Below are 23,606 nucleotides of genomic sequence, written 5' to 3' on the forward strand. Positions count from 1 at the left end.
TGTATATTGGCACAAAAGTCCAATTTCATTGCATTTTCCTCATTGTTTTGATGCGCTGTCCTCGCATACAGCAATGCTCCTCCCACTATTCAACCATTGGCTGCTTGGTACAGAATTTGGTTCTGACGTTCAGGCTGAAACGTTTCTATTGGCTACATTTTATATTTGCATAAACTATCAGGTCGTGATTGGTGAAAGCCACGTCAATCATTCTCTGAAGCGATTTCCCCCGCTTTTGGATTTTACCTACAGCAAGACTCCACAGTTTTTCATCAGTGAGGACTGGAATGTGAACAAAGTGACTCCTTCAACTGGCCGCGTGGTGAACAAAACTATGATTCAGTCACTGATCCCGAAACGTCACAACGTCAGGATTTGTCACTAAGCGCTCAGAAAACAGTAAGTATATATTTTGTTAAAAATAAATCAATACAAATCTTATATTAGTGTAAGGAGCTTCAAATGAGTAATACTAACCAACATCTGCATTGGAAATGCCAATACGCTAGTTAGAACTGGTATCCACCTTTCGCTCCTTCTAGAAGGAAAATGCGTGAAAATCGGAAGGTAATGATCGCTTACAGGGAGTACAGGGTTCTTAATTGTAAGGAGTTTGTCAGTCTTTCTTCTGCATGCCGATACAACTGAGTTAGGGGCCGTTCACACCGAACACGTTCTGGCACTAAAATAAAATCTACAAGCAGCGCAACGAATAGATTAGAACGCAGGTGTCTTGAGGCGCGTTGAAGTTATTTTTAATTGACACTGCGTCTAGAGTATGCGGCGAGACGCCTGAAAAAAAAAAAAAAAAAAAAACAGCGAGACGCGACGCAATAATCAAAGACCCCCGTCAACTCTACCGCATGTTTACGCTGGAAAACAAAAAAATTGTGCAGACGGACGCAAGGACGTTTGTGGTGTGAACAGCCCCTTTCGACTCTCCGCTAACAGCGTTAGCTCTTCTCATTCATGTTGTCGTTACTGAGCGGTCTCCGCAAGTTTTAGCGAAACTAAATATGTTTTCTTGGGTTTTACAATGTTTATTGTGTTCTTAAAATGACAATTTATCTCAGATTTATTTATCTAGTTATTCAGGTGTCTTTTTACACTTTTTGATGGGACTAGCGAGCTGGCTAACTAGCTTGAGTCACTATCGGTTTCACGAGCGTCTCGTTTCGCAGAAAATAACGCATGTTTACTTCGAAAATGGCTTATTCATTGCGTTATATGTTTTAATGTGTTATTTTTCTCCTCGCCTGTTCACGTGAAAGCACCTTATAGAGTCTGAGGAGAAGATGGGCAAAACTTTGTTGTACTTGTATAAACAAGTTTGTTAAACAACACCTTAAAAGACAAATTTCACAGTAATTTAAAAAAAAAAGCTTATGTGATATAAAAGTCAGGAAATTTAGTTTAAATGTGTCATCCATGGCCTCAGGGATTCATTTTAAACATTGGTAGACTACGTGAAGCTGTACATTCCAGTCGTTTATTTGCATTGGTCAAAGTTCAAGTCAACAAGCTCCAGTGTAATATCATATTGACTGCTGTTTACTTTTGCAAAGGTTACATGACCATTACATTAAAATAAAATTTGCCTTAGCTGCTCACCTGTTATAACATACATGCGTACATACTTTACACCTCATACCTAATTTAATTCTAGTTTTATGACATAAGAATCCACATTCATAGCTTTCCGTCACATTATCAAGTATTTCTCAATACTCTTCTCAGAAATGAGGGACGAGACCACATCTGACCATTAAAACATAGGCTATTATTCTTTAAAGAGTATGCTAGCAAACCCAGTCGACATGCTGTAGCATTTACATTCTGTATATTTAGGATGTTTATTTAGGAAGAGCATGAATCCAAACTCTCAAGCCTCTCTGATTTGTGCCAATCCAGTTGATAGGAGTAGTCTATAGAGTTGTTTTGTGAACAGACTGCATGCAGGACGGTCCATTTAGCTTTTTAAAATGAGTGAGGTTGCCTGCTTTTGACTTTCTACAAATACACGCACTAAAAAAACACCTCACCCTCCCCCTTTGCTGTAGCCTAGCTAAAATACAGCACTGGAATACCAACAAATTTAGTGAAAAGAACCAGGAAAGGCTATTTAGGTAGAGGAGTCGGGATGTTTACAGAGGAAGAACATTCAATGGATGAAAAACCATTGCGCTCTTATGGCGCATTGCAATTAAAAGGTGTCATTCACACTGGTGAGAATATCCGCATGGATAGGTAGTTCACATTCAATGATACAGCAACTTTGGCATGGCTCATGCTGTTTTTGAGTGATGGTTACCATGGGAGATGGGATGAACTACACAGGAACTTCAAGGCAGTTTCATCAAGCTGAGAAATAATAGCCTCACTTCTTTTTCAGGTCTTCTTGATTCAGCCACAAATCTGACTACAAGACCACTGTCGTGGAAATATGTGACATTTAGGCCATTGTAATGACTGCAGAACTGTCACAAGGTCACCCATTATATTCATGGGTAGGGTGTGGAAAAAAGTTACATGTCTTTATGCCATTCTTTGTTCCTCCATGGCCCTTTAAAGGACAACTCTGTCAGCCTGTCCTATAGAGGGGACGCTTTTTCGGACCAATGCAGACCCCCCCTCAGTTCCTCACTGTCAATGCCTGTGCGTGGGTCAGCAATTTTTGTCGCTGTAAGTGATTTTTAGACACCTGCTTGCCCGCCTTTCTGTTGTTCACTCATCAACAGCCCTGCATCAACCCCTCTTCCTCCATACCAGCCTCCTGGTTGCCCTTATCCCTCCTGCATACCTTTCTGCACGGATAGCTGTGACCTTGCATCCTTTGTGGTCAACCTCTGGCATTGTGATTCATGTCAACCTAAGAGCGTGATCCATAAAGACCCCACTGATGTTTGTGCATGCTTGCACCCTACAATAATCTCAAACCACGTGGGTTAAAGAATCCAGTTTTCACACAAAGAGCCACTGGTAACATTGAATACTTGCTGCTGAAACATTCATCTCAAAACGGCTGACAGTTTCACACCTTTAAGGGAAAACTGTCTGGATTTCAATAAATTATGTGAATCATAAAAGCAAATCTGACCAATCAAAACACTTGATGGTTGTTATGTGTATTTGACAGGAAAATCCTGACAGTTTATTTAAGTCAAGCAATGCAACATGTGCTTTGTAGCCTTGGGATTAACTGCCTCAGCTGTTTAAACCTACCTAACAAGTTCATATGAATCACTTTGACCCATTTGCATGCAAATGTACCATTTGGTCATCATAGTGAAATCAAATGAAAGCTAGCAGGTTTTCTAAAGCCAGAGAGGCTTTTTGTACTATATATCAAATTTGGAAAAGGCTCGTGAAATATTACGATTGTTTCCTTTTGTCTCATTTATCTTTACCAAAAAGGTTGCTGGTTGCTTTATATGGTTTTTAGGGTTGCATTTTCCTCACTGAAATACTTTTAGCTACATGTATCTCATTGAGAGTAGTCTGATTTCAACTTTCTTCTGAAAACATACATATATACTTGTGCAGTTATTTTATTTTTTTAATAGAAATGTAAGGTTGTTGGGCGCATAAACCAAAAACTTTTCAGACTATATAAATAGTTTAATTGTTATTTATGCTCTCCTTCTTTGATGATTGCTTCATACTTTCAATCATTCATCAAAAAAGTTTGATTAAACAACATCTTGACAACATTTCATTGAAACTATTGAATAGGTACAACATTCTGCTCAGTATGCTGTTGTGAATTTATATTTTATTTAAGTATATTTTATTAATTGTACCAATGATCTCATTGTTTTTTTCTTACATAATGTTATAGATTCTGTTTGCTGAATACTTAAAGGTTTACCGAGTCATTGCACTCCAAAATCTATTACAATCTGTCAACATAAAAGTTGATACATTTTTCTTTGTGTAGGTTTAAGAGTGTAAAAAGGGATTACAATTTTCAGCTCCTCTGAACACTTGTGGAATGAACAAAGTTCAAGGAACTTAGCTGTTAGCGTAGTGTTGTGATTACTGAGGGGATCTATTTTTTGTGCAACATTTCTCATACATGTCAACCTCTAAAATAAAATAAAGTATTTAAAATCACATTCAGATGGTAAATTAACAGCCTCTGGCCAAAAAAAAGAATTCTTAAAAGAGACTTACTCAGATTTACTTATTAAGATTATTCAGTTTTTCATTTCAAGACTGCATTTAAGCAAATGCTAAACATCCAAGAATATTAGTTATTTTGTATTAAGCCGGAAATGTGGCACTAGTCTGCTGTGAAATCTTTGTTAATACAGCACCATACTCTACATAACCACTCTCTCAATGATGATTTTATTGCAGGGCATGAACATTACATTTATTTTAATGTACGATCTACATCACCTGGGTGCACCAAGACCATTTTTTCTCTCCCGATCCGTTCGTTACCTGAACTCCGTATTGGCCGATACTGATCCCAATCCAATTCCAGTATTGTTATTTTTTTCTTAGTAAGTGTGTGTGTTGTTTTTGTGGAACTGATTGGAGGTACTCTTTTATATTTAAAGAAACAAAAGCAACTACTCATTATTTAATTATATAAATAAACAAAATATTACATAAAGAAACGTGTAGCCTATTAAGAAAAACTTTATTGAAGCATGATGATAACGACTGTGACTAATACACACTATCAGATTTGGATTGGGCTCATCGACCAATAACCGATCCAGTTTAAAATGTCAGTATCGGAGCCAATGCCAATCCAGGTATTATATCGGTGCATACCTACTGTGATCTATCATGCGTAGTACTGAAATGAACTCTCTAACTCTAAATTTTGTTTTTCTCTAGTTCAAGATATTGGGACCAGTGAAAATTTTGACGTGCCGGAAAAGATGTCAGTCAGCGTCCATGAAAACCGCAAGTCAAGAACGAGCACGGGCTCCATGAACATCTCGCTGTTCCACAAGCCCTCTCATCCAGACAGTGTGCTCACCCACCTAAATTCCCTCCGCAAACAGTGCATGTTCACAGACGTAACACTATGGGCAGGCGACCGCTCCTTTCCCTGTCACCGAGCTGTGCTTGCAGCTTGCAGTCGCTACTTCGAAGCCATGTTCAGCGGTGGTCTCCGTGAGAGCCTTGACAACGAGGTTAACTTTCGTGACAGTGTGCACCCGGAGGTTCTGGAGCTGCTATTGGACTTTGCTTACTCCTCACGTGTCATCATCAACGAGGAAAATGCAGAGTCACTTCTTGAGGCCGGAGATATGCTGCAATTTCACGATATACGTGATGCTGCAGCAGAATTTTTGGAGAAGAACTTGCATTCGTCGAACTGCTTGGGGATGATGCTGCTTTCGGATGCCCATCAGTGCAAGCGCCTTTATGAGCTCTCGTGGAGGATGTGCCTCATCCACTTTGAGACTCTTCGAGACACTGAAGACTTCTGTGGCCTCTCCAAAGACAAACTTCTAGATCTCATACTTAGTGACGAGCTGGAGATTGAGGATGAACAGATTGTGTTCAATGCTGTCATGCGCTGGGTTCGGTATGACCTAGACAGTCGCAGAGACTACATTCCTGAGTTGCTGCGAGGAATACGTCTTGCACTGTTACCTTCAGAGTGCCTCATTGAGGCTGTGGCGTGTGAGGAACTTGTGATGTCAGATAAAAGGAGCAGACAGATTGTTGATGAGGCCATGCAATGCAAGAAGAAGATTCTTCAGAACGACGGAGTTGTCACTAGCCCATGTGCCAGACCTCGCAAATCTGGACACACACTGCTCATTCTTGGGGGCCAGACGTTTATGTGTGATAAAATCTACCAAGTGGACCACAAAGCTAAAGAGATCATCCCCAAATCAAATCTTCCTAGTCCCAGGAAGGAGTTCAGCGCATGTGCCATCGGCTGCAAGGTTTACGTGACCGGAGGAAGAGGGTCAGAAAATGGGGTTTCAAAGGACGTTTGGATATATGACACAGTACATGAAGAATGGTCTAAAGGTGCCCCCATGTTAATTGCACGTTTTGGTCACGGTTCAGCTGAACTCGAAAACTGCCTTTATGTTGTTGGGGGTCACACAGCAATAGCAGGTGTCTTCCCGGCCTCTCCCTCAGTATCCCTTAAACAGGTTGAGCGATACGACCCACTAACCAACAAATGGACAATGATGGCACCACTTAGGGATGGAGTCAGCAATGCAGCAGTGGTCAGTGCCAAGCTAAAACTCTTTGTGTTTGGTGGAACGACCATTCACAGGGATAAGGCCTCAAAGGTCCAATGCTATGACCCGGTTGAGAACCGTTGGGCCATAGCTGCTGAGTGCCCACAACCGTGGAGATACACGGCCGCTGCTGTTCTTGGCAGTCAGATATTCATTATGGGCGGCGACACAGAGTTCACGGCTGCATCCGCTTACCGATTTGACTGTGAGACCAATCAATGGACCCGTGTTGGTGACATGACCTCTAAAAGAATGAGCTGCCATGCTGTGGCCTCTGGTAATAAACTCTATGTGGTTGGCGGTTACTTTGGGACACAGCGGTGTAAAACCCTGGATTGTTATGATCCGACATCGGATAGCTGGAACAGTATCACTACCGTGCCTTATTCACTGATTCCAACTGCATTTGTCAGCACCTGGAAGCATCTTCCTGCCTAGTTGCCTCCAATTTAAGAGAATGGAGCTGATCTGGGTAAGAATTTAAGCGTCTTCTAAATTTTAATGTGATCAATTTTAATTTGTGTACTAAAATTATTGTTCTGTCATTTCTATGTACACACACACCAGAATCGTTTTGTATTGGAGGTGCTTTCCTTGAAAATGGCTTTTAAAAATGCTGAAAAATTCAGTTGTCCAAAATGTAAGGTCACAAAAAGTCTTATATATCTTAAATGATACAACAAAAGTCTTCATTTTTATTTAAAGGGTTCTTAAATTTGGGGTGGAAAGGCAGGAATCGTGATATGAACTAATGTGATTATCAAACTTCAAAAGAATATGATTTAATTAAATAGAAGCATACGCTGCATCCTTCAAAAAGAAAACACGGCACTGTTGTATTTTCTCCAAGCACTCGGGGGCTTGTGAGTTTTTTCAGTAGGGCTGCAACTAATGATTATTTTAATAATCGACTAATCTAACGATTATTAGAACGATTATTCGACTAGTCAGCGATTATTGCAACGATTAATCATTAACTCTTAACCGACTATTCAGCTTGTGCCTTGACTTAAAAGGTTGTATTAAACATGTTTGCTAATAATACATAGGACAAAATCATCTTTTAAAAATACCTCTAAATGACATTCACTGAATTAAAGGAAAAAATGCTTTTTATTAAGTTTAATTCAGTAAAAATTCTCTGCAAAAAAATCCTATTGTTATCAAGTGTTTTTGTTTTGTTTTCCGTTTAAAATTGTCTAAAAATTCTTAAATCAAGATACATTTACTTGAGAAGCAACATATAAGAGATTTAGACTCGCTTTTAAGAGAATGTATCTTAAATATAAGGGTAGGGGCTATCTTTTATAGAAGTGTATTTTTTAACATTGTTATACTTCTGAAAGTGCGGTAAAGACAAAATATACATATATTCAAGATCTATTCTCTAAAAGTACATCTAAATATCTTATATGCTGCTTCTCAAGTGAAAGCATCTATTTCTAATATTATATTCAACATTCGCAGATAACAATTTTTTTCTTCTGCAGTATAGCTGCTAAAGTAAATGTACATTGTTTAAAATGAGATTTAGATATTATGTTTGGAAAACAAGCCAAAACAAATCAAAAACGTATTTTGTTGCCATGTATAATGGGGCAAACATTACCCTCTCTCAACTTTCTGTTCACTTCAATCCATCTTTAACTCTCAAAAAAACAAACTCTCTCTTATTAATAAAGCTGCGTATTGCCAATTTTCTTCACGATAACAAATGCACAGTGACACATATATTATGATTCAATAAGTCACAAGCCATCACGTTATAATCTAGCTGCATTAAGCATACACGCTCGAGGGACAAGCATCCCCGCAACAGAGTGTGCATCAGCCGGGTGCGGAGTCAATCTCCCTCCCTTAGATCGGGACACTTCGCGCAACTCATAGAAGAGGTGCTGACCGCACAGAGAAACCAGCCAGTTTCTGAGTATGTAATTATTTACATGGTCTGCTTCTTTATTATTTGAACTTTAATAAAGCTATAACACATTACAGCTCTGCTTATTTCACAACGAGAGTGCTTCTGTATTTAATTATTTTGTATTATTCCCTCATATTTTGCGATCTACATCACCTAAAGCTGTTTGGAAAGTGTAGAGTGCATCTGGACTGTGAGCTATGTAATTCTTCCTCTCCAATCAGGAGCGAGCTACAGTGCTGCTCTCACGTGTCATCATTAGACTTTCATATGATCTCTGTTACATTAAATACGTTTTGTCGATAACTTTTTATTGTCGACGTTGTCGATAATGTAGACTAATTGTTTTTAGCCCTACCTCCAGGCGTTTGTTAATTGTTCCCAAGGATGAACCAGACTTGTGAAGGTCCACAATCTTTTTTCTGAGGTCTTGGCTGATTCATTTAGATTTTCCCACGATGTCAAGAAAAGAGACACTGAGTTTGAAGGTAGGCCTTAAAATACATCCACAGGTACACCTTTAATTCAGTACACATCCTATCAGAAGCTAATTGTCTAAAGGCTAGACTTAATTTTCTGGAATTCTCCAAGCTGGATAAAAGCACAGTTAACTTAAGTGTATGTAAACTTCTGACCCACTGGAATTGTAATATTGTCAATTAAAAGTGAAACCATCTGTCTAAACAATTGTTGGAAAAATTAAAGTACGACTTGCCAAATCTATAGTTTGTTAATATTAAATCGGTGGAGATTTACATACCTAATTTTATGTAAATTTCTGACTTCAACTGTGTGGAAAACATGTCTTGAGTATTTTAAACTTGCATATAGTCTACCCTGTTTTAATGATAAACAATGTTAAGGCCATGTTGAATTGTGTGCCCCTGTATGTCTGTGATACATATCTATTTTGAGATTGTGTTGGTTTGTTTTGGTATGGGGATACAGTATTCATTTTATTTGTTAAGGTCTTGAAAAAGGTCTTAAAAAGTCTTAAATTTGAAACTCTGCAGCAACCCTGTTTTAGGTAGAGGAGTACTGAAGTCAGCAGGCTGCCAACATTTACACATACACGGATGAGCCAAAACATTATGACCACTTACAGGGGATGCAAATAACGTTGATCATCTCCTAACAAGGCCACATGTCAAGGTCTGGGTAGATTAGATGGTTAGTGAACAATCAGTTCTCGTAGTCAACGTGTTGAATGCAAGAGTAAAAACCTGAGCCTGGGTCAGACCATCTCTGAAACGGCTAGTCTTGTGGGGTGATGCCAGTCAGCAGTGGTTTATACCTACCAACAGTGGTCCGAGGAGGGACAAACCACAAACTGGCAACTGGGTGTTGGGTGCCCAAGGCTCATGTTTAGGAATGGTTTGAGGAACATAATGAAGAGTTCAAGGGGTTGCCCTGGCTTCCAAATTCCCCAGATCTTAATTCGATTGAGCACCTGTGGGATGTGCTGGACCAACAAGTCAGATCCATGGCGGCTCCACCTCGCAACTTACAGGACTTGAAGGATCTACTGCTAATATCTTGGTGCCAGATACCACAGAACACCTTCAGGGTTCTTGTAGAGTTCATGCCTCGGCAGGTCTGTGCTGCTTTGGCAGCACGCGGAGGACCAACTTAGGCCTGTGGTCATAATGTTTTAGCTCATACGTGTAAACAGTGATATTTGTCAAGATAACTGCATGCCAAAATGCTAAACTCAGCTTGGCAGCCCTCTTTGAAAGCAGCAGAGTGATCCTATCTCACTAAGGGTTTCAAGAACGATGGGGCAAGGAAGAGAAAATGAAGTGTTAAACCATCTGGATGTCTAGCAAACAGATTCAACAATATTCTAGAGCAGTGGCTATCATTGAAGAGTAATATCAAGAGCGTTTTATGTTGAGGCTTCAACATCTCATGAGTTCTAGGCCCTGTTTACACCTGGTTTTAAGATGCAGTTTGGGCGATCCAATCACAAATGGACAGGCAAGATACATCATCATTTACACCTGGTCACTTGTATTCAGATTAAGGGAAGATAATCTAATTTCATGACGGCATACATCAATCATAACGGCAGTGAATTATTGTATGATTATAAAGTGTTAAAAATTAAAAGTGTAAAAAATGGTGCAGCATTTATCTTAATTATTCTTGCATTTAATTGAAGCACAAACATGACGTTAAGAGCTATTTTAGTGGTGTACTTGTATTAACTGTGCTTCAGCGATATGGCCAAAAACTTATGGCCGATGCATTATTCACAATTCGATTGTTCAACTTTTAAATGTACTCCAGCATGGTTCATATTATATGTTCTTTATTAGAATGCAATACAACCTGGTTAGAGAATTCCAAGTTCTTTTCATTATACGAAACAAAGGTGTGCAAGAAAAATTTACAAATGCACCACAGGGGGAAGTTGTTAAAAGAGTGTAAATGTAAAATAAATTAAAATCTAAAGCCCAGATGTTCAGAAATAATAGAATAAGTAAACTGCAAAATAATTTAAAAATAATAAGTCTGTCTAGAAAGTTATCTAGAAATCAATCTATAAATGATCAAGTTTATCTAGAAAGTACTCATTGTATATCAAACAATTTGTGTGTATATTCATAAACCCCTGCAGATAGAGATACGCCCTCAGCGTGAACCGCTAGATTAGCGCAGCAATATGAAATAATTTATCATTACAATTCAACTAGCAAAGTTTCTCAAAATGATCACTTGCCAATTGTTGGCTATAGATGCAGTACACTTGAAACTTGTCACAGAACAAAGCAATCATTAGCAATCTATCTGAATAATCATGGTAAAAGGAGTGGCGGAAGTTTGATTCTCCCATATAAAGTCTCTCCATGATTTGAAATGGAGCGCCCATAATGGTCAAGTAACTAATGCATTTTATGGGTAAAAAGAAAGGACACCGTTCATCAACATGCACACGCCAAGGTCAGTGATGGTTTTAAGCCAGTGTATACCTGCATGATGGATGAAGCTGAGCTACAAGCACACTGTTTACAATCGTACTGGGAATATTACTGCTGTCTTTTATTTCAGGCTGTGTGTTGTTTAACCTGTCACGTTGATTTGGAGCACGCCACACACCGGGAGCGGCTTTAAGACAAGTGCTATGAATAATTTTTCTCTTCCTTAATTAAATCAAAATTAAAGTTAATTAAAGTGGTGTGCACTGGTGAGTAGGCCATGCTTTTCTGCTGTTCTAATGCATTCAGTTTCATCTGAATGTGGTTGAAATGAACAAATCTCAAAACGTTTTGGAGCCCGTTTACACCTGTCTTTAGCATTGTCCTGTTTCAAATGGATAGCCTAAAATGCATCTTAATACCAGGTGAAAGCAGGGCCTAAATCAGTATTGGTATGATGCATTTACACTAGTGAGCCATTGAAATATTGATTGATGATCTGTATTACATAGCCTTTTCTGTCAATTGGCTGTTAGGGAGAGCGAGAGAGCACAGAGTGCTTAATCACTGTAATTACAGATTGCAGCGAGTGACTCAGTGAGGAGAGATTTAGGATGAGAGTACTAATTGTTACTGGAACAGCGATCAAAGCGCATTTGTTTCCCATCAAATGTACAATCTAAAGCAATATGCCATTATTATGTTTTTTAAATGTCTGCTCTGCTTAGATTATTAATAAATTAAAAAACATTTCACTCTGCCAAGAAAACAAACACTGCAGCAATTTCATTTTCAGTTTTATTTTACTATCAAACAAAAGCATTAGTGTGTATGTAATGCTAAGAACTATTTTGCATTATAATTTAAATATTTAATGCAATGTTTATTGTCATATGAATAACATTAAGCTTGGTTCAGATGGCCTTATTTCAGTAGGCAATTAGATTGTCTTATGCCATCATAATCCATCATCTTTTGTCTGTCAGCACTTAAAAAGAATAGGGCTAATAAGCTATTACAGACAAAATTATTTTTGCTTAAACCGCCATTCTAAGAATGAAGTCAGAACATTTACATGCACAGTTATAATTCAGCTATAGTGTTTTTTGCATAGTCTTCATCTGTCTGTCCAATTATACATGACAATGCATAATCGAATATTTGAAGGAAGGACTTGAATACACCGGGTTAAATGCACTTTGCACATCACATCTGCCTTTCGGTGCATGCATGCGCACAATGCCGAAGTGAAGTGATGGCATGCATGCCTATTTGTTTGTGTGCTTACAGCAAACATAGTTTTTCCTATCATTGGCTATCATTTGACCCTAATGTTTTGGAATTGTTTGTGTCTCATAGCATACACAATGCTTTCTCTGAGACCTCCAAATTAATGCGTCAAAACAGTTAGCTAAACACCTCTCACTTGTGTCACTTGGATTAGACTGCCTAGGGAGGAACCAGAGCTGTCTCATTGCAGCCCCTGCTGATTATAAAATGATTACTTCTGTGAGTAATCATTAACACTCTTCACCAGCCAGCTCCTCCGTTCGCACCACAAGCGCTTCGTTTCACAGAGAAGCAGGTGGCCCAGCAAAAGCTGGATTTTATAATTAGCCCCAGGGGGCACAAAATCAGAATGTCTGGAGGACGCCCTGGCAGGCCTGCTGGATGTTGCCATCCGCTGTGCTGCAGTAATGCCCACAGAAGGTGAATACGCTCGGTTGAATGTGCTGCAACAGCTGGGCTCTCCCATTTGTCATTTTTTCCCCTGTTCAGCTTTTTACTTCACTTCGGATAAAGGCACCTATGGTGGCAGATGAAACCAAAGGCTGGTTGTTTTGTCGAAGCAGTTCCCCGCCATGAAGAATTAATAGAGGTGAGCAGTGTAGGCGGCCAGGCACAGTGGTCTCGCTCTTAAAATACCTGGTGGTCTCCATGGTGGAATGGCTCCATGTGTCATTATGAAAAACAAAAATAGAGTGGAATGAGCTTCATAAATGATGTAGAGGCTGGTGCTGGGTTGGGATTCCACTTTCATTCTATTAATATTTAAAAAAAAAAAACTGCTGCAGCCCTGGTAAAGGAGAGGAGAACCTGTATATAATTCATCTCAGAAAGTTGCGCAAAGACCCTTTATCATTTTTAATCATGGGTTAATTGAAGCCCACTGTCTAAATCTGACATTATTAGTCATAATGAGACCATGTATTCTTACATTGAGTTTCACAGTATTTTTATACTCAAGTTTTTCTAGAGACATTTGAGTTTAAATAAAGAAGCTTTCCTTGTCTGATAATGAAGGATGTCCATAAAATGAAAAGGATTTCATGTACTGTAAAGCTTGTATGTCTGTTAGCTGATTCTTTTCCCAGTTAAGCTATGAGTTGGCGAAAAACATTCATTCGGTCATTAGAAATGCACAGAATACATTAATTATTATTTAAAGATTATATTTATTACAGTATTTTTTTACTTATATATTTTCTGTCTTGTACACTCTATAATTCGCCAATTTATTTTTTAAAGAGTCCATATTATGATAATTTACAGGTTCATGCTTTTATTTTGGGGTTTACAAGAATAAAATATAAAACTCTGCATTTGAACTCTCGGTAGCAGATTAATCCACAAATATTCAAGCAGACGTACAGGTTGTGATCCTGAAGCGCCAGATTGTCCCAACAAATTGGGAACTGCACTATCATTCAGGAGTAACCATCTTGAAATTGGTTGTACTGCTAAATAATAAAAATACATTTTAACCACTGATTCTTCAATTTGTCTGCTTTTGGAAGTCCAAACAAAGAGGTTTTACTTTTACAGTGAAGAAAACAGCATCTTCTCAACATGGGGACAACACTAACCCAACTCATTCTGGTTGGTGGGCCAAAGTAGCCCATAGGCAAGCGTTATGCAAATGTGTTACATAGTGACATAGATACTTTATGGAGGAAATGGATGGACTACAATCCAGCTGTTTCTTGTAGTTATTGAGCAGTGTTTTTTGTGGGAGAGAATAACTCCCTTTTGTGTGGACTTTTTGCTTTGTAACTTTGCAGACCTTTTACATGTACAAAAAGAAATATTACACACTGAAGGAAAGATACAATCACAAAAAGCACAATAGGGCCTCTTTAGCATCAAGTGTAAGCCACAACACTTCTAATGTGATAACAGAAGTTGTGAAAATGCAACTTTATTAGCCTTACATTAGCTCAATTGTCTTTGCATTGCAATCTGCGGTGGGCTTAGCTGATAAAGTATCAGTCTGCCAAAGTATGTTTTTATGTGTATATAAATATATATATGTATATATATATGGATATATATATGTATATATATGGATATATGTATATGGATATATGTATATATAATATATATGTATATATATGTATATATATGTATATATATATATATATATATATATATATATATATATATATATATATATATATATATATGTATGTGTATATATATATATATATGTATGTATATGTATATGTATATGTATGTATATATATATATATATATATATATATATATATATATATATATATATATATATATATATATATATATATATATAGTTATGACCCGGACCAGATATGGAGAAAGAAAACCAGGAGTCTAGAAATTCAATTAAAGAATCAAAATTTACTGAAGAATAGTTTGCAGTGAAATTGGTAGAGCCACCAGCAAAGTCTCACGAGGAGATCGAAAGCTAACTCGTACCTTACACAAAATCTTACATCAATTATACCATTTGCAAGGATGTACATTCCATTATTTTACTCCTGATTGGCTAAAAGAACATAAAGTCACAACATATAGATAGTTAAATGGCCTATCAACATTAATCAAGCGCACTTGTCGTCCGCGCCGAGATTTACGTCTGAAGTGACCTCGCAGATGGTCGCGGGCGTCTTCGAGTCGGCCTGGTGTGCACCCCTGGTTCAAAACCTAGGTAGAAGGTCAAACGCACACCCAAAACACTGACGAACGACAGTTCTTCTCTGGGCACAAGAGAGCCAGAGCACACATTATCAGGCCATTTGAACCAAAACAGAGAGATAAAATATTCACTCCTCGGGCAGAGGAGAGGGTTGAAATAACATACATTTCTTCCCTAAAGAAATAATAAGAGAAAATCACACTTCTACTATTCAGGTGTTATTACATAGGACTTTAAACCATATAATTAGTCATGGAAAGGTAACAATCAAACACAGAATACATCTGGAACACATGTTTAACGCATCCCCCCTGACCCCCTTCCCTGAGAGGCTGGAGAGCGTCACAAATAAGCTTATCCCCCAAAAGACCTTCAGCCGACATGCAGGACAGAGAGACTCTGGAATGTTCCTAAAAGAGACTCACTAACATTCAACACACATATGATTCAAAGTATATTTCAATTATGCATAAGAAAATAGAATTGATTATGTGATCATGCATATAGTTAATTCATCACTTTATTAAAGAAGTTAAGCAACAGAATACAGATAGATATTAATATAAAAGGATATATATATATATATATATATATGTATTGATATATCTGAAGAGCCAAGGATTTTGACCCTCACCCTTCAATATATATATATATATATATATGTATGTATATATGTATATATGTATGCATATATATATATATATATATATATATATATATATATATATATATATATATATATAATGTAAGGCCTATAGTGGAACACTTGGAAAAACAACTTTACATACAGAAAAGATAGTTGTAAAGTTTGAAAATTTTATTACCTAGGCCTGTTAGATGTCTTGTAGCAAGGATGTGGATTTTGAAACATTGTTCTCATAGTATCGATCAGGTATCTGCAACCTTATGTTGAAAATAGAAATGTTGGCATTGGAAGTATTTTGCATCTACATGAAAACCACTCACAGCCCACTTAAGAGCGGATGCATTTGCTTGAGCGACCCGCTTAATAGTCGTTCCGTTTACTTGCATGACCCACTGACAGTGCGGTACAATACTGCACAAACCAGAAACTGATACAATGCACTAACAGAGTATCATGCCAGGAAAAGAATATGCTGTCCTGTGAGTTGCACAGTGCGGTCCATTTGCAATAGCACAGTCCCACTTGCCTATACATTCCTTTGCGCTCTGAAAACATTAGTTAGTAAACAAGGGTATGTTAATTTCAGTGGATTTCAGAGCAGTTGTTGCCACTTAGAAAATGAGCATGTGTGTGGAAATGTGCATTAAATATACAGATAAGCTCTCTATTGTGTACAGTACAGTACAGTGTGAGGCTGTGTCCCTTGAGTGACTATGCAACTCCCAGTACTTAAGTTTAACAAAGGTCTTTCTCTGCATTACACTTTGACTTGGACTTGTCAAACCACTGAATCTAAAATCTTTAGCACTTGCATCTTTGATGACATTGAAAGTGACAGTATATTTTTCCTCAATGGTCAAAATAAATGTTATTTAGTCCAACTGCCCACATAACAGAGTTTTGAGATTATGTGTTGTATGCTCAAGTAGAAGTCCACCATTCTTAAAATGCACTTAAAATGGAAGTAAATGTGGCCAGTCCATAAACATTCAAATACAAATAGTTTAAAAAGTAAAGCCAAAATATGTAAACATTATAAGTTTGTTTACTTAATGTTGTGTGATAAAATTGCTTACCATATCAGTGTAAAGTTATACCCAATATTTCAACTTTGTTGCCAGGACAACGCAACATTGGTAAACCTTTTAAGCAGTTTTATCACAAAAATCATGTAGAACAGAGATTCTATCACACTAGAGTCACACATGTTAACGGTGTGTATTTTAATGTTTATGAACAGTTCCCATTTGAAGTCAGAAGTTTACAGTTGAAGTCAGAAGTTTACATTCAATTAGGTTGAAGTCATTAAAACAATTTTTTTTAACCATTCCACAGATTTAATATAAGCAAAATGTAGTTTTGGCAAGGCGTTTAAGACATCTACTTTGTGCATGACACGAGTCATTTTTCCAACAATTGTTTACAGACTATATCACAATTCCAGTGGGTCAGAAGTTACATACACTAAGTTAACTGTGCCTTTAAGCAGTTTGGAGAATTCCAGAAAATGATGTCAAGCTTTTAGACAATTAGCGAATTATCTTCTGATAGGAGGTGTACTGAATTGGCGATGTACCTGTGGATGTATTTTATGGCCTACCTTCAGACTCAGTGCCTCTTTGCTTGACATCATGGGAAAATGAAAAGAAATCAGCCAAGACCTCAAAAAAAAATATTGTGGACCTCTACAAGTCTGGTTCATCCTTGGGAGCAATTTCCAAACACCCGAAGGTACCACGTTCATCTGTGGAAACAATAGTACACAAGGATAAACTCCATGGGATCACTCAGCCATCATACCGCTCAGGAAGGAGACACATTCTGTCTCCTAGAGATGAATGCAGTTTGGTGTGAAAAGTGCAAATCAATCCCAGAACAATAGGAAATGACTTTGTGAAGATGCTGGAGGAAACAAGTATTTATATCCACAGTAAAATGAGTCCTATATCGACATAACCTGAAAAGCTGCTCAGCAAGGAAGATACCAATGCTCCCAAAACCACCATAAAGCCAGACTACAGTTTTCATGTGCACATGGGAACCAAGATCTTACTTTTGGGGAAATTTCCTCTGGTTTGATGATTAAAAAATATTTGGAACGTTTTGGCCATAATGACCATTGTTAAGTTTGGAGGAAAAAGGGTGAGACTTGCAAGCCAAAGAACACCATCCGAATTGTGAAGCATGGGAGTGGCAGCACCATGTTGTGGGGGTGCTTTGCTGCTGGAGGAACTGGTGCACTTCACAAAATAGATGGCATCATGAGGAAGGAAAATGATGTGGCTATATTGAAGCAGCATCTCAAGACATCAGCCATAAAGAAAACTTGGTTGCAAAAGGGTCTTCCGAAAGGACAATGACCACAAGCATATCTCTAAAGTTGTGGCAAAATGCCTTAAGGACAACAAAGTCTAGGTATCGGAGTGGCCATCACAAAGCCCTGACCTCAATCTGACCTCAATGTTTTGGCAGAACTGAAAAGTGAGCAAGGAGGCCTACAAACCTGACTCAGTTACACCAGTTCTGTCTGGAGGAATGGGCTGACATTCCGGCAACTTATTGTGAGAAGCTTGTGGAAGGCTGCCCAAAATGTTTGACACAAGTTAAACAATTTAAAGACAATGCTAGCAAATACTAACAAATTGTATGTAAACATCTGACCCACTGGAAATGTGATGAAATAAATAAATAATTCTTTCTACTATTATTCTGACATTTCACATTCATAAATTATAGTTGTGATCCTAACTGACCTAAGACAGTGAATGTTTTCTACAATTAAATGTCTGGAATTGTGAAAAACAAGTTTAAATGTATTTGGTTGAAGTCTATGTAAACATCTGACTTCAACTGTACATTGCACGTGCCTTACTGTAACTGCAATTTTTAAATAAATGACAGATGAGTTTAAACTATTTTTGTGGTAATCAATATTATGCCACAAATGCTGTCGATTGTGCTTAATTTTTATTGAATTTGGAATATTCCTTCAGGAATGTACAGGACCTTTTCCAATTTTTTCAACATACTTTAAAATCAGTGTCTTTATGTTTAAATTTATAAAGCTGGATCCAACTTTATGATAATGATTTAGCAGGGCTTGAATTTGTTTACAGATGTTCCAGGTAAAGAGAATGGGAAATATGCAGGCATGACATAGAGTTGGCCTGTCACAACACCCCTTTCGACTTTGCTTTAGCACATGCAACATATCATCAATAGGACTTAGTTACTGCCTTTTCTGTCAACCATGCAGTTTCATTAGGCAGCATTTTGTTCCACTAATCCAGGTAATTTGCCAGTTGGAACAGTCCTGACCTCTTGCCAAATACCACAACCGACCACCCCATTCCCTAAAGGAGGGGCCTTTAGACAAACTAAACCAGCTAATTGTTCTGCTGTGGTAGAGTCCATAAATCGGATAGGGCCATTTTAATCTGATCTGACTTTGTGGCATGCATGTTGCAGAAGCAGGAAACATGATGTTTTGGCAGAGTCCACGGTTCTACCAACTGGTAGCAAAAGGCTGACACAGGTAGCACTGAGGCTCATCTCCATGAGGCTTATCTGCACTGATCTAGCCAAGCACTGACACATTGGGCTAAAGGCTGGATAAGCTTTGCCTGGTCGACATGCACTGTTTAAACTAGCTGTGGATTTATGCACTCAACCATGCATTTTCCACAGTGGTGCTCCGTTTCCTGGAATAAGGCCGGCTCACTGTAATCAGTCCTTAAATATATCCCTTATCATCAGTGCATTAGGCAGTAATGCTATGTCCACTTGAACCCCACAGTCTAGACAACAATGTCTGGTCTTGATAAGCATGGGCCTACTGTAAATGACATGTTATAATAGACGAAAAGTAACTATTCTCGTTTACAAGACGTAACATTTAGCATAAAGTGTATGCTGTATCTGACATACAAGGGATTAGCATTAAATTGGAATGTGTTAAAAACACGTCAAGGTGATGAGAATTGAATTAGAGGCAGTTAAACATCGTTGGGCTTGCTGCACTGGTGGGATGTGAAGCCAATATGAGAGACTGATTTTAAGTCTTCAGTATAAGCATAGGGATGTTGAGAGGGCATTGGGGGAAAAGCTAATTTAAAGTGCTGCAAGACTTAAATCCCATCCTCTCTCCATGGACACAACAACAGACAAGGTTCAAAGGTTCACTCATGCTTCAAGATTCAGTCTGCTATTTTGTCCAAGCTATTTTTAAAGGTTTACGGTTGAGGATTCAAAATAACTTTCTCTTGTTTCACTTGTTTTGTGGTTTGTTTTTCCAGTACTTTGCAGAAGTACATTCATTCACAATCATTTATTCTGAACAATTGTGCTCCGAATTTGTTCTGTACAACATTTGTTTCTGCTGTTTTCACAAGCCCTCCCATGTTGTAACACATTAGCCAGCACAACACACTCATTTCCCCACACATCTGATTTACAGTATCTCTCTGCCAGGAATTTGCCTAGATTACTAGAGGAAAATACTTTGCCTCATTTATTGAATCTTGATTCTCAAAAACAGTCAAGAAATGTCCAGGTCAAATGTCAACTCATTAACTTTAACTTTACAGCACATTGTCATATCAACAACTATCTAGTCATTACCCTATATCAAGTCTTACAAGACTTAAGTACACATAACAGTATCAGTTTTTGGTTCATTTAGAGTCAAACAGATGTATAAGAGTCATTCTTCTGGATGTAGTGCTTTTTATTATATATTTTTTTTCTTTATTTATTGCTCTGTAGATTCAAAAGAACCAAAAACTGATACTGTTATGAATCAGTTATGTATCAGACAAAATGTATTGTCAGTCCACACTGGTAGCGCTGTATGTTTCGCATTGCTAATTTCATAGCGGTGTCATAGTCACTGAATGGTACCATAGGAAACACAGCAGAAGAATGCACATTGGGCAACCATTAATGGAACAAAGTCATGAAAATCATTCAGTCTGTTATTATTTAAAAAATCGAACCAGTTCTGAATAAGTACTGGTTCTCGGTTCGAAACCCTAATTTGGATGCTTCAATATTTGTTTGCATTGTGACATTCAAATATTATTTTCAAAACAATTTACCCTCCAATTCTCATTACTGTAATGCACCTGGAATGGTCTCATTTTTAATGATGATTCTTATTACTGTATCACAGTAAAAACTGCTTTCCACTGTGGTTTTAGAAGGCAGTATAACAGATGCTACCATGGTTTATGAATAAAGTAGATTAAATCTTTTTTTCATATTAGAATATGAGAATATTTCACATTAAAGTAATGAGGGGTTTAATGAGCTTAATTGTCCTGAAAATCTTAAGAATCCTCTTTGTAGACTTTCTGCTAAGTATAAAACAAATCTCTTGATTGTTGGGGTAAAATGTGACCTGGACACCTCTTCATGGGATTCACCCAAATCTTATTTAGATTGACTGCTTGCCAAAAGTTTTAACCTGGATGATTGATTTTTCCACCTTCACATAAAAGAAGCTATGGTGGTACAGCTCAGAATTTGTTTCCATGTCCCCAATCAATATCAAAAGATTCTCACCAACATTTTTCAGAACAAAACATCAGAAACTACAAACCACCATGCTCATTTTCCCAGAAAAGCCATGTTTTTGTTGATAGTAGCTGAGGTGGAAGGTAGAACTGAGGTACCTTTCTCCCTTTTCCTCTCAGTCAATTTAAATGGCCTCCTGCATTTGCATCAAGTTGGAGAGCATTGAATGGCTTCAAATTACAGTGTTTGACTTTGTGCTTCCTGTAAATCTGGTTTTATACTGTGCCCGTCTCTCATTGCAGGTGCCATGGTCTTCTGGCTACACTGAATGGAGGACAGAAGAGCTGGATTGTCATTGGCTGGCCTGAAGCACCTCTGCTTGATGGGTGTGGTGTGGCTGCGGTCGGTCACGGCCACTCTGCAGGGCGCCTCTCGAAAACAAACCAACCATCCATTGCAGAGAAGAGCTGCAACATCTATAAAAAATGAAGCCTTGATATGGCAAACAGCACAAATTTGGCTAAACCCATGCTTGTCCTTTGCCAAATTCAGAGGCACAATGGCACAATAACCTTTTGCACCAATCTCTGCTGTATTACATGAGTCTTTTTAGGTACATGTCTTTGCAGAATTGTTTGTCTGTTGCAATCCATCGAATCAAAGAACATTCTATTTAGTGAGCTCAGTAATATGGCTTACTGAGTGAACGGCAAAAAAAAAAAAAAAAAAAGACTTAAGCAAAAGCATGATTTGCTTCATGAATCCTTCTACTCTACCATAACTGGCAGCACAGCAGGTCTACATTAGTGTTCCATTGCTTCCAAACGCCTTATGGATTCTGCGTTAAATTGACATGCTCAACTAAACCAAGTTTAAACATCTACATGTTCAGAACGTCCCTATGGGAAAGTGCAAGTTTACTTAAGTAAGATGTGAAATGCCTGCGGTATTTCTATTTAATAAGTATCTGTGAAATTTATTTTTACCTGGGACTTGTATAGATTCCATAGCACAATGCACTATCAAGGACTTCCTCTCATTTTTAAATTTCTCAGATTGTTGAAGGTATAAACATTTGATAAATGCATTTAATTTATGTGTTTGAGAAAACAAAAAAATTGCACATGACACTACAAGTATCACTTTGGATGATGAGGGTATTGATGTTTGCTATCCTTTTTCCTCTAAATTTTATATGCTTTGCCAGATTTAAAAAATAGATATAGATAGTTCACCCTAAAAATTAAACTCACCCTAATGTTGTCCAAACTGGTGTGACTTACTTTCTTATCTGGAACACAAAACTAGATGTTTTAATTAATATTGCATTTTCATGCAAGAACTTGCATCGAATAATGATGCAATTTATCATGTGAACATGCATGCCAATGTGAACAAGCTTCTCTCAAACCACTCATGAACCCTTAACGGACAAATATTGTCACTGAAAAATTACTTAAATTGCATGTTGTTTCTCTAGTACTTATCGTATGTCTTCAGATGACTTGGAATATGACAGGAGTTGCATGGACTACTTTTATGATACATTTGGGTCCTTTCTTTTTGCTATAAAGTGAGACACTATCCACTGCCATTGAAAAGACGGCCTATGATATTCATTAAGACGTCTAATATTGTGTTCTTTATAAGTAAGTCAAATGTGTTTGGAACATCATGACTCGGGTGAGTAAATAAGAACAGAATTTTCTTTTTGGGTGAACTACTCTTAAGAATGACCTCAATTCTGAAGTGAAGGAATGTTTTTCTTGCTCACTTAGAGTCTTACAGTCTCTGACAATTTTGTTGTGGGGGAGTTCCATATTTTATACTAAATGACTCACCTTTCCATTTGAAAGGGACATTTTGGGATTATGCAGCAGATCCCACTGGCTTCCTTGTGAATTCTTGGTGCCTAATACTGGTAGACAAGTTTGTTGCTCATTCATTCCTTTTAAGGGTTTGAATAAATGTTTTTTGATGCTTGCAGACTGGTTTCATTAGCACCCTCGAGGCTTAAAATAAGCTTGGATCTTAAAACGCAGTTCCACGAAACATCCCAAGGTTCTTTGACAACAGAAATGAGCTTTGCGTTATTAGCTAAATCTTATAATGCCTAAACTACTTCCACTTTTTTTTAAATGGCTCTCAAATTGGAAATTTTATCCATTGCATGAGGTTGACAACTACTGGGACTAGAATTTTATGTTATATGGTAGCTAGGTACTTTATTGATGGACAAAGGAATATTTAGTTTCAGCATGCATTTCTTTCTTATGGCCATAACAAAACAAGCTACAAAGAAGTTACAGAAGACTTACACCCAACAGTTATTGATTCTGTATTGGCATCAGACAGAATTCATTGTGAGCACATGTAAAAATGTAGGCTATGAGCAAAGATGGCTGAATAGAAAGTGATGCAATTTATA

The 23,606-nt window shown here is 37.7% G+C and overlaps 1 protein-coding gene across 2 annotated transcripts; it reads left to right on the forward strand.

Moving 5' to 3' along the window:
• The first annotated feature begins 282 nt into the window (after nt 1-282).
• On the forward strand, nt 283-23,156 carry LOC127638270 (kelch-like protein 25). Of its 2 annotated transcripts, XM_052119730.1 has the most exons (4): nt 329-399; nt 2,393-2,682; nt 4,852-6,699; nt 21,481-23,156. In XM_052119730.1, exons 2-3 carry the CDS (start codon nt 2,619-2,621, stop codon nt 6,663-6,665), a joined length of 1,878 nt encoding a protein of 625 aa, XP_051975690.1. In that variant the 5' UTR covers nt 329-399; nt 2,393-2,618; the 3' UTR covers nt 6,666-6,699; nt 21,481-23,156. The 2 variants fall into 2 exon arrangements, with proteins under 2 accessions (XP_051975691.1, XP_051975690.1); XM_052119731.1 differs by lacking the exon at nt 2,393-2,682 and having other exon boundaries at nt 283-399.
• The last annotated feature ends 450 nt before the right edge of the window (nt 23,157-23,606 follow it).

The sequence above is a fragment of the Xyrauchen texanus genome, chromosome 46, assembly GCF_025860055.1.
Source record: "Xyrauchen texanus isolate HMW12.3.18 chromosome 46, RBS_HiC_50CHRs, whole genome shotgun sequence".
Classification (NCBI taxonomy): Eukaryota; Metazoa; Chordata; class Actinopteri; order Cypriniformes; family Catostomidae; genus Xyrauchen; species Xyrauchen texanus.

Excerpts from the sequence above, each read along its gene's own strand:
- LOC127638270 (XM_052119730.1), top strand. The coding sequence starts at position 2,619 with ATGCAGACCCCCCCTCAGTTCCTCACTGTCAATGCCTGTGCGTGGGTC. Across the intron at positions 2,683-4,851 it reads GGTCAGCAATTTTTGTCGCT|TTCAAGATATTGGGACCAGT; the intron begins GTAAGTGATTTT and ends GTTTTTCTCTAG.